This window comes from Ranitomeya imitator, chromosome 9 (assembly GCF_032444005.1).
Source record: "Ranitomeya imitator isolate aRanImi1 chromosome 9, aRanImi1.pri, whole genome shotgun sequence".
Classification (NCBI taxonomy): domain Eukaryota; kingdom Metazoa; phylum Chordata; class Amphibia; order Anura; family Dendrobatidae; genus Ranitomeya; species Ranitomeya imitator.
Genome location: NC_091290.1, coordinates 32596007 through 32607745, shown reverse-complemented (window position 1 = coordinate 32607745; position 11739 = coordinate 32596007). Strand labels below are relative to the sequence as shown.

Here is an 11739-nt window from a genome sequence, read left to right as displayed (position 1 = left end):
TTCAGCCCATTTTTGGCTTATGACTCTTGGCTTATGCTCGAGTCATGGTTGGCAGGTGAGGGGGAGCGATAACTCAAATACTCACCTGCTCCTGGCACAGTCCCTGCATGTCCCATGGTCTCTGGCTCCGTATGGTACCACTCATTAAAGTAATGACTGGACTTAACTCCCATAGGTGTGGAGCTGCATATTCATTACTGTAATGAGCGGTGTGGGTGCTGGAGACCATCTGTCTGGAAGAAGCTGCCAGGGACTGCGCCGGGAGCATTTTCACCTTTCCTCGTCCCACCGACGCTCCGTCTTCTGCAGCAACTGTTCAGGTCAGAGGGCGCTATGACGTATTAGTGTGCGCACCGCCCTCTGCCTGAACAGTCACTGTGGAGAGATGGGATCTGAGCACAAACTAATAAAGCAGACCAAGGCAGTCCACATCCTTGTTGGTGATGTGCCTGCATCCAGTTCTTCAGACTGAAGTCCTGATGTGTGGCCATAATATGTGAACCTGGTCCAAGCTAGGTGTAAACTGGCTTTGGCTGTACTGACTTTTGAGGAGGGACAAGCGAGTTGAAGAGGTGGACATTTCCAATTTTTTGGCAAATCTTGGGCCAGCAAGCCTTTTAACACTGGCCTGTAAGATGCCAGTCTAAAAATCAGGACCACTGTGCACAGATGCAAACCTTTAAGACAACCAAACTGCCCCAGACCCTCAAAGGCTCTATACATTACCCCAGTAACTGCATCTGGGGAGACCGCTGCAGTTACTCTTCACCGCATCTGAAGACCGACTGGACCAGTAGATGTAGATTCTCCTCTGTGGATTGAACAGCCTCAGCAAGTGCAAGTGGTCCTCCCCTCCTTACCACCACACATTTAATACCCATCATGTCATTTTGGGAAAAAAAAAAAAAAAAAATCTCCTTTAAGGAAATGGCACCATAAAAAACAAAATACCACATGAAACTGATTCCTTTATTGGTTTATTAATGTCAGATCTGCCATTATGACTTCCATATTAGTAACGCAAGACAAAAGGAATTAAAGACCGCAATGAACAAGTGACTGAGGGGCAGGGGTTTGGGGGAAAAGGGAGTTGTAGGTGGTGAAAGGTTTCAGTCGTCTATTTCTTTACCCTCCCAATAGACCCACCTCTAAACACACAAGTGTCCAAATAAGGGTCGTCAAATTGAGGAAATTGGCAAAAAAAAAAAAAACCATATACTTAATGTGCGGCCATCTATTTCAAAAAACGAAATATGGAATGCTGGACTGGAGCAAAGAGCCGTGTCCTATACTCTGCTTAAGTTAAAGGAATTCTGTGCTACTGGAGGTTTACAATTAAAGGTGCCATTACAAGCTTCTTAAAAAGGTTTCCTAACATAGCTACAAGTACTTAATACCCTGCAAAATGCCAGGAGGGTAACCAAAAAAGGGAATGTTGCACAAAAGAGGAATTTGGAGGTGCGATCATCTGACAAAATGAAAAGCTGGTTCTGGGAATGTTAGAGGCCAACCCACAAGCAGCATGTTACGGGTCGCAGTTTGATCCACAATTTGCATCATGTTTAAGTTCTAGATTACGGTATCCACATCTACAGAGCCCAGTTTTGTAACCACCGAGCAGTGAGAAAAAAAAAAAAAAAAGGGTAAGATGCCAGGTTGCATTTGGCAAAATAACTCAGCTTAGGAGGCAAGTGACAAGTGAAGGGGCAGGAGGACCAGTTCATAACTAGGATGGAAAGCTGCCTCTGTTGGAATGAAAAAAGAAAAACCAAAATGAACTACAGGGACATTAATGCCTGCTTGGGCAGGGGGATGGCTTGAAGGAGAAGCCTGCTTGTAGAATGAATGATTCCCTCATCAAGAGAGTGTAGGGTTCAAGGGTAACAGGAGACCCTGTTGGGGGATCATAACATGGAAGCCCCTTTAAGAAGTGGCACAGACACTGGGAGTGGAGGCAATGAGGTCTTCACAGAGGTATTCCTTCCACAGAGGTGACAGTGTTGCCACCAAGTTTCTCAGCCAGGGTACAACGGTCTCTTATATCAGCTCTGTTGTTTACCTGCACCTCGTGCTTACAACCTGAAAAAGGGAGGGGGGGAAAAAAAAAAAAAAAAAAAAAAAAAAAGAAAAAAGTATAAGTGAGAATGTCACCCATTTTCACAAATGTGTATATAATTAGATTAGTTTCAGGTACTCACCTGCAAATTTCTTCTTGATTGCATCTTTAGAACTGGCATATATCATTTTGCTTTTCAGTGGAGCTTCATCAGGAGCCCTGAGAAAAACAAAAAACCAAAAGTATTTAGTACTGGGGCATCCAAACCAAATCCTCAGCGGTGTAAGATTTTTATTTTATGGATGCCAGATTGGTAGCCCATTAGGAGTAATCACAATCCTCCAAATCTGAGAGTAAGAGCTGCTAAATCAATGGACCAGGTCACATCAATGGAAAACAGCTCTGGTGCCTGCACATTGAACTGGTTCCAGTTTAGGCTGTGGCAGAGCTAGCTTATGCTGGGGTAGTCAGGGTGTTTAGGGTTTGGACAAAACTACAGTCACCAAGTACTATGTGAAAGTGTCATACTAATCTATACTCAAGTCACTATTGACAGTTTAAGGCAAAGTGTCTTGAAAGGGTTCTTGCCTTTAACAGCTCACAAAGTTGGGATACTCAGTCTACTGAACTAGACTAACGTAGTCCATGGCTGTCCTTAACTCTAATGGCATCATTACAATGAATGCACTGGTTCATCTGACAATTAGTAGCTTACAGATCTGTTAAACTACAAGTTACATCAGCTGTAAAAGCTACACTATTGTAACCCTGAATGATTTGCATGATCTGTGGAGGGAGATCATTGCACAGGTAAGAAGAAAAGTAATCTTAAGTGGTCTCTTGCTTTATGTGTTAGTTCACATTTGTGTTCATAAGCAGCAGAATGAAGTATATGATGATCAAAAAGACTGTTTAAAAAAAAAAAAAAAAAGCTTGGATCCACCACATTTCCAAACACATGCCATAACAAGAGCCTAGATACTTGACTGTTTAAGATGGCCAAGGTTGGAAAGTAGAGTTAGCATTTTATTGGAAATTAAATTATTGATTATGTGCCTTGCTTATGCCATGTATAAATGTATATGCCATGTATAAACTGCTGCATTTCACATCAGTCCCCATACCCACTCCAAGGTTAATTGGGATTTCCAATTAAACTGATCCATCAGTAACTTTCTGGACTCAGGTGCTGCCGAACAAGACAAGTGTGACCAAGTCAGATGTGCCAAAATATGGTGCCCAGTTAGGTTCACACAAAATCAAAAGAAAGAAAGAAAAAAAAAAAAGTTAGTGGATTTTGCCACAAGTGTGTTACATGAGTATTTTAACTGAAGTGTTACAAGTCTGAGGCTTTACTTTTTTGGTGCAGAATCTACCATATACAAATACTGCCTTTGATTTAAAAACAAAAACACACTGGATTAGTGACACTTTACCTATATATTACAAACTCTTAAGAGGTGGTAGTAAGAGTCCTCCATGGCCAGTAATCATGTTACTAACTGGAAGATCAGAAGAAAAGAAAAAAAAAAAATACATGGCAGCCATCTTCCAAAAGACACAAGTCTGCAGGTCATTCCAAAACCAAGTGCAACCCATGCACAAGTTGAGTCTTTAAATTACAGGAAGACCCTCTTCATTAAGGAGGGCATCATGATTTAAAAAAAAAAAAAAAAACCCTTTGTACAGGAGGCAAGATCATATTGTATCCAACCAAGAGAACAACGAGTACGTGCATGAAACTACAAGTGGTAAACTCAGGATCTGGAAGATATGAGCAGAAGATTCATGAATATTCATGGTTTCCAACATTAAATAAGTTGTCTGCTCTAATAAGTCTGTAGTTACTCTGCAGACTTCTGAAAGCACATGGTGAATATACGGCAGGGCTTCACTGCTGGCGAGTGTGGGTATCCACATGCCTACTAGACATGCTCTGCTTCTCCCAATTCAGTTGTATTGATGCAAGCCAAGCACACCTAGTCTGAATGTGGCTGGAAGTTTGCAAATTAGTCAATACCAGTGAATCCTGACCGCATGCATATTGCATGGTGACCAGATTCAGAAGTCTGCAGTCAATGACATGACCAGACAACCCCTTTTATGATTCTACAGATGTCCATCACAGGGTGGAACAGTTTCCATATTATTGCACCCAGCTACACAACAACCCTTTAGATTAGCACAGTCAACCTGCAAATTCTTGTATTGAGAATGTGACATCCAAAGATCTTCTACTAAAATAAAAATCTATGTCATGTAATATTTCCTAGGAAATCTCCTTACAGCTATCTGTACCATGCTAACAGAAGTTAAGTGTCTGAACAGCTAAGGTCCCAGCAGTCACATTTATTGTCTACCTATTGATACATCAGAATTATTGCCCAACTTGATTAGCAAGTGACATTTCCTCTTGAAGGATTACTTTCTGAATTCCTAGTGCAATTTCTGTCTCAGCATCTCACCAGAAGAAAAAGACAAGGTCCTCCTTCCTAGTCTCCTTTGTTTCATAGCAGCAGTCATATAGGGCATAGCGGCAGTCATCACAGGGTAGCATTTCCACAAAGTACTTGTAGGGATCGCCGATTTTTTCACCACAATCTCCTACTAAGATCTGTTTGCCTTCTTCTGGAATAATTGTTTTCTTGTCAGGACTCAGGCAGAATATGACAGCCTTCAGGCGCTTCTTTGCCTCCTCAGAAGTACAGGACTTGCGAACCTTCATTGCATTGAAGATTTCAACGACAACATCGGAAACCATCACTCCAGAGGCCTAGAAGAGAACAGTAAAAGAAATAGAGTGAAGGGGGAGATCAAAGAGGGGTTTCTCAGGCCAAAAGGAAAGAAAAGAGCAGCAGTCTTCCAAGCCATTATGTCATGTAGCCCACCATTGCAGCATATACAAAGGGACCATTGTATTGGTAGCAGCAGTCATCTCCACACCCACATGAGATCACACCCCATTAGTCATACCCAGTCATCTAACAGTACTCTGGAGGTTGGCACCCAGGATTGTCATTGGGATTATTAGGAAGCCCTGCACAGAATGCAGCAGAATCAGTTTATAGTGACTGGTAATTACACAAGTGGTGGATGTCCAGCATTATATGTGTCATGTTACTTTGCTTTTAAGACAGGTCAGCCTTGCTCTTCCCTAATTTGCCACAGGAATAGGAAATTAGATCGATTGGCACTTTAATTAAAAGTGAGAAAAGTGCATCTCAAGATACCCCACCAATACACATGCCAGCTGAGCCATCTAATGTGTATGGGGGCTGAGAGCAGCTCCTTTGTGAAAGATGTCAAGGGATGGAGAAGAAATCAAGCATATTGCATTAGAAGGCCCAATTTTCTACCCCTTGGAGGATCAGCAACTAGAGATGTATGGCAGCAGTTTGCTCCATCCTGCCCCCTGGAAACAAGCATGCGCTGCCAAGTTGAACATTCATGTATGGGGGAATCAAAGAAAGCCTCCTGGAATAAATAAAAGGCCATACACCTTAGGTGGCTGTTAGCCAGAAGCTACAAGTCTGGTCTTTTCTGGACTTACAAAAGGAAAAACTAACAAAAGCAGCTGGAACCTGACTAGTTCTTGCAAACAACTATAGCTAGCATCATAGGATTAAGGGCTGGATTCAGCAAGACAGGCTCGTTACACCGTGGTCTTGAGGTGACACTACCTCCTCCATAGCTAGCTATGAATTTGATGAGTAGGGGTTGCCATGCTTCTGCCCACTGTCAGAGCTGGGTGAAAATGGCACAAGACCACCAAAACTCTTAGTGCAGCTGTGTGCCAATTCTGGCATTAAAGCTCAATAAGTGACACCACCCCAATATAGCCCAACATGCATGGTCACACCACAAACGTAGAGCGACCCTGCAGTCTCTTCCAGCCAACTTCTAGCAAACAGAATTGGTTTAGAAGTAGAAAACCACTTCCACTTTATGGCCTAAAGGGTTGCAGCAGCTCACACCGATTGACTTCAGTGGGTACAGGCTGCTATAATAGGAGGTCCGGAGTCTGTAGCCAAACCAAGTCAGACATTTCCATGACTCGCTCCCCAGCCCAGGTCACTACTGAGCATGTACATGAAATGCAGCACAGATTCATCTCAACTATAAGCCCAGATCCTTAGATCAGGACAGACATTTATAGGATGTTTTATAATGCTCCCAAATTCTTATGAACACATTTACAGTACTACTGTACCCATTTTAGGAGTCAGTCCATGTTTTACAGTCTCCACAGCCAAGGGCATATGCATGTCTGACAGGGATGGCACTATATCCATGACAGGTTTCAGTGGTCTTGCATGCAATCACCGGAGTGCTTCCCTATAGCAGCCATATTACTATATGGCACCATCTCTGCAGGGCGTGTATACTAACCAGTGAGGATTTTTCTTCCTTTTACAGAGCACTGATTATTTTATAAATTTCTCATTAGAGGGTTTTCACAAGTTTAGCCATAGCCCAATTTGATGTGTGCACATGTTGCAGATTGGGTGCAGAATTTTCTGCACAAAATCTGCATCACCTGGCAGAAAACGTAGGTGCAGATTTGACGTTTTTTTATGCGGATTTTGTCTTTTGTTGCAGATTTCATGTGTTTTACCCCTGTGGATTTCTACAATGGAAGGGTGCAGAAATGCTGCAGATCTGCACAAAAGCAACATGCTACTTTTGATCCGCAGCGTTTTTCATGTGGAATTTTCCGCCCCATTAGCACAGCATTTTTTTTTGCTATTAACATTGCACTGTAAATAGCTTTGCGGATCTGCAGTGTTTGGATCTGCAGCATTTTTTTCTGCACAAACTAAATCAGCATCGTGTGCACATAGCCTAAAGATGCCTGAGGTTTTGTTCTCAATACTTTCCCTTTAAGCACAAACAGACATTCATCTACTGACCCATCCAAAAAGCTTTGTGACAGGTAGAAATTTAGGCCTCAATTAAAGTTGTCCACTACCTGGACAACTTTTTATCATACCCTACTGGCCCAAATAAAATAAAGCCTACACTCCCCTCCTGTGCCGACACCATTCCCACAGTGTCAGTATATCCTCTCCCTGGGACTCCCATGCTGTGTGACATGACCCTGGCACCCAATCACTGCTGGTGTCACTGTCCCCACCTTCTGTCAAATTAAACATGAAGAAGAGATCAGCAGCAGCTCGGACTTCCTCTTCATGACTGATTTGCCCAAAGGTGAAGACCGCAATGCCAGCACTGATTGGGCACCAGGGTCACATGTAACAACAACCACTGAATAGTCCAGGGACCGCAGGCGCCAATACTGCTGGAATGGCACTGGCATGGGAGGAGAGTATAGGTTTTTTACTTTATCAGGGCCAAACATTTATATCAAGAAGGGGTTATCCAAGTATTGGACAAGCCTGACATTTTCCACATTGTCTTTATGAGGCCAGTAAGGTGTGCCTCCACCAACCATTACTATAGTCAGGGACCGAGTGCAATTCTGGTGTACTTTACACCACTAAAGTGGCATTCACTTTAATAAACTTGTCAGGTAGCAAAGACTGGCGTAAACTCCAAGTGAGAATATGTAAAACAACTGAATTTAGCACAAATTGTGACATTTAAAGTGTTTTAAGTTACAAATCTGTCCAATACCCTGAGCAATCAGGCCCATATTTGTGTGGAAGAAACATGAGAAAAGTTGACTTCTAGGTATGAGAAAGGTGCAATTTTTTTTAAACTTTATATTACAGTTTATGTAGCAATTAAGTTTAAAAAAGCCAGATTTTGTATTTGCACGTGTATTGGTCTCTACAGAGTGTTGCCGTGTTCCTCCTTTTTGCAAGTTATGCATTCATTGCAGTAGGCACCTGTGCATACTATATGAAGGTGAAGGTCAGGTTTTTTGTTCTATACAATTCCACGGTTTGTTGCAAAAACTGAAATAAATGTCACTATTTAGGAGGAGATAGACTGGAAGCACTAAAGTGTCAGCTAAACCCCATGGCCATCAGTATGCACTGATTAGTTGGCAGTTCAGAAGACGCAGATTAAGGGGAATACTGACCACCAATGTGATTGCTTGGTCAGGGCCCTTAAAATCAATTCACTCATCTCTAGTTCTAGATTGCACATTACAGATCAGACAGGGGTACAGTCCCTTAAAAGGTTTTAGAGGGGGTTTTGAGTTATCTGATCAGCAAAATGAAAGTTGGGGGTCTAATACCCACCTTAAATAATTAGCTTAAATCTGCAGCACCTCGGCTCCAAGTCGTTTTAATGGGAGACAAGCGCAGTAATCAGCAGCCGCACTCCGCGTCTATACATCGCAAGCATATAACTGCTGAGGAGTAGGTATCAGCTGATCAGTGGAGGTCCCACACCTGGCACCCCCCACTGATCTAGCACTAGCTCACTTGTCCAAGTCCTGACAACTGCTCTAAAGGAGTTGATGCCCCACTGGTCACTCACGTCTTGTATTACACCCATCCCTAATGCAGGATACTGTACATCCCATGACCGTAGCAGACGTACGGAGAAAGGAGGTGCCTGTACAACTCAACCCCAAAACTGCTGGCCATTTTACACCCCCTCATCCCAAAAATGCAATAAGAAGCAATCACAGGTAAACTGAACATGGTATCAAAAGCTACAGACGGCCACGAGAAGGAAAAACAAAACGCAAGTCATGCAAAGCTATGGGTATAAAAAAAAAAAAAAAGGCCATGTGACTTTCCTCCTACAAGAAGAGTGACGATAACTGGCCTGGAAGGGGTTAACCGCCCCCTCTCCCCGGGTCCTGCCATTAGCCCTGGGTGGCTGGCACGGGGTCACGTGTTCCGGATGACAGCACAGGCTCCGCCTCCGTCAGCGGTCTCACATCACGCGGTCAGTCACCGCAGGAATGGCGTCGGTGACTAATGCGCCCCAATAGACTGACGGCAGAGGTGGGGGGGTCGCCGCCAGTGACAAGGCAGAGCACGCGGTGCTGTCACCCGGAGGAGGCGCCGCGCAGTGTCAGGCCAGGGCCGCGCCTTGTGAGGCGGATGGAGCAGGCTACGAGGCAGCCGCGCGTCCCAGCCAATCCCCTCCTCCTTACACACACGGGGCGGGGCCAGCGCTCTAATTCGTCAGGCCACACCCAGCGGCCGGCGCGCGCCGTTCCCGCCCTTTCATCTCTTCCACAAGAGCGCGCGCGCGCCCCCCCCAGCACACAGCGCGTCACCGGGCGCGCCCCCGCCCGCCGGCCTCGGTTACTACACAAGACGTCACCGGTAAGAGCAGGCCGCCGAAGCATAGTCTGCACCCACACACACGCCGGGTCACCCTCCTCACACCGGCCGTTCCCCCTGACAAGCCGCGCTATAGCGAATCCTCCCGATATAACGGCTGAGGAAAAGTGGCACCTCACGACAAGCTGCCTGACTGACGGGGTGGCAGAAAATGGCGGCATGAGGGAGCGGCCCCCGCCGGCTGCACTGGGGCGTAGACCCGTCCGCAGAGTGCGGCGCCCGCCCCTGAGCGCTCTACTCACCATGGTGTATTCTCGGGTTAGTGGGTTAGATGAGGCGAAGAGGGAGCCGGAGGCAGGAAGGGGAAGGCAGCCGGAGCGTCAGGAGATGACAGAAAGAGACCGTGCAGCCGCCTGACACACTCGCACCGAAATGAAGCCTCTCCGTCTCCTCCTTCCGCTTTCTTTAAGCGCTGCACAATGAAGAGGGAGGGGCAGGCTTCCTGTCTGTGCGCGCAGGGCATGCCGGGGATTGTAGGCAGAGGACGGAGGGGGAGGAGCTTCTACTTACTGCAGCCACTGCCTGACACAGGGGCGGGGCCAGCGCTGTCACCAGCGTCAGATAGGGCTTGTGTATGGTATATACCGGGAGCTGTGTGATATATAGGGAGCTGTGTGTGGTATATAGCGGGATCTGTGTGATATATAGGGCTTGTGTATGGTATATACCGGGAGCTGTGTGATATATAGGGAGCTGTGTGATATATAGGGCTTGTGTATGGTATATAGCGGGAGCTGTGATATATAGGGAGCTGGGTGATATATAGGGCTTGTGTATGGTATATACCGGGAGCTGTGTGATATATAGGGAGCTGTGTGATATATACAGGGAGCTGTGTGATATATAGAACTTGTGTATGGTATATACCGGGAGCTGTGTGATATATAGGGAGCTGTGTGATATATAGGGCTTGTGTATGGTATATACCGGGAGCTGTGTGATATATAGGGAGCTGTGTGTGGTATATAGCGGGATCTGTGTGATATATAGGGCTTGTGTATGGTATATACCGGGAGCTGTGTGATATATAGGGAGCTGTGTGATATATAGGGCTTGTGTATGGTATATAGCGGGAGCTGTGATATATAGGGAGCTGGGTGATATATAGGGCTTGTGTATGGTATATACCGGGAGCTGTGTGATATATAGGGAGCTGGGTGATATATAGGGCTTGTGTATGGTATATACCGGGAGCTGTGTGATATATAGGGAGCTGTGTGATATATAGGGAGCTGGGTGATATATAGGGCTTGTGTATGGTATATACCGGGAGCTGTGTGATATATAGGGAGCTGTGTGATCTATAGGGCTTGTGTATGGTATATAGCAGGATCTGTGTGATATATAGGGAGCTGTGTGATATATACAGGGAGCTGTGTGATATATAGAACTTGTGTATGGTATATACCGGGAGCTGTGTGATATATACAGGGAGCTGTGTGATATATAGGGCTTGTGTATGGTATATAGCGGGATCTGTGTGATATATAGGGAGCTGTGTGATCTATAGGGCTTGTGTATGGTATATACCGGGAGCTGTGTGATATATAGGGTTTGTGTATGGTATATAGCGGGAGCTGTGTGATCTATAGGGCTTGTGTATGGTATATAGCGGGAGTTGTGTGATATATAGGGAGCTGTGTGATATATAGGGCTTGTGTATGGTATATAGCGGGAGCTGTGTGATATATAGGGCTTGTGTATGATATATAGCGGGAGCTGTGTGATATATAGGGGGAGCTGTGATATATAGGGAGCTGTGTGATATATAGGGCTTGTGTGTGGTATATAGTGGGAGCTGTGTGATATATAGGGAGCTGTGTGATATATAGGGCTTGTGTATGGTATATAGCAGGAGCTGTGTGATATATAGGGCTTGTGTATGGTATGTAGCGGGAGCTGTGATATATAGGGAGCTGTGTGATATATAGGGCTTGTGTATGATATATAGCGGGAGCTGTGTGATATATAGGGGGAACTGTGATATATAGGGAGCTGTGTGATATATAGGGCTTGTGTGTGGTATATAGCGGGAGCTGTGTGATATATAGGGAGCTGTGATATATAGGGCTTGTGTATGATATATAGCGGGAGCTGTGTGATATATAGGGGGAGCTGTGATATATAGGGAGCTGTGTGATATATAGGGCTTGTGTGTGGTATATAGCGGGAGCTGTGTGATATATAGGGGGAGCTGTGATATATAGGGAGCTGTGTGATATATAGGGCTTGTGTATGGTATATAGCAGGAGCTGTGATATATAGGGCTTGTGTATGGTATGTAGCAGAGGTGTCAAACTGCATTCCTCAAGGGCCGCAAACAGGTCATGTTTTCAGGATTTCCTTGTATTGCACAAGGTGCTGGAATCATTCTGTGCAGGTGATTAAATTATCACCTGTGCAATACAAGGA

At 45.0% G+C, this 11739-nt stretch overlaps 2 protein-coding genes across 2 annotated transcripts in view; one reads left to right on the top strand and one right to left on the bottom strand.

The window, feature by feature from the left end:
- Positions 1-955: 955 nt before the first annotated feature.
- CFL1 (cofilin 1) lies at positions 956-9741 on the bottom strand. The gene is made up of 4 exons (XM_069740564.1): positions 9570-9741; positions 4522-4829; positions 2199-2275; positions 956-2079 (listed from the first exon to the last, which is right to left on the bottom strand). Exons 1-4 carry the CDS (start codon positions 9570-9572, stop codon positions 1967-1969), a joined length of 501 nt encoding a protein of 166 aa, XP_069596665.1. The 5' UTR covers positions 9573-9741; the 3' UTR covers positions 956-1966.
- MUS81 (MUS81 structure-specific endonuclease subunit) overlaps positions 9201-11739 on the top strand; it is a 97825-nt gene continuing 95286 nt past the window's right edge. Inside the window, exon 1 of the mRNA XM_069740560.1 lies at positions 9201-9309. The gene's annotated coding sequence lies outside the window, so the exon portion shown is untranslated. The remainder of the gene's footprint in view (positions 9310-11739) is intronic.

Coding starts and splice junctions, on each gene's coding strand:
- CFL1 (XM_069740564.1), bottom strand. Junction 2,276..4,521: donor GACCTTGTCTTTTTCTTCTG/GTGAGATGCTGA, acceptor TGTTTTTCTCAG/GGCTCCTGATGAAGCTCCAC. Junction 2,080..2,198: donor AATCAAGAAGAAATTTGCAG/GTGAGTACCTGA, acceptor TCCCTTTTTCAG/GTTGTAAGCACGAGGTGCAG.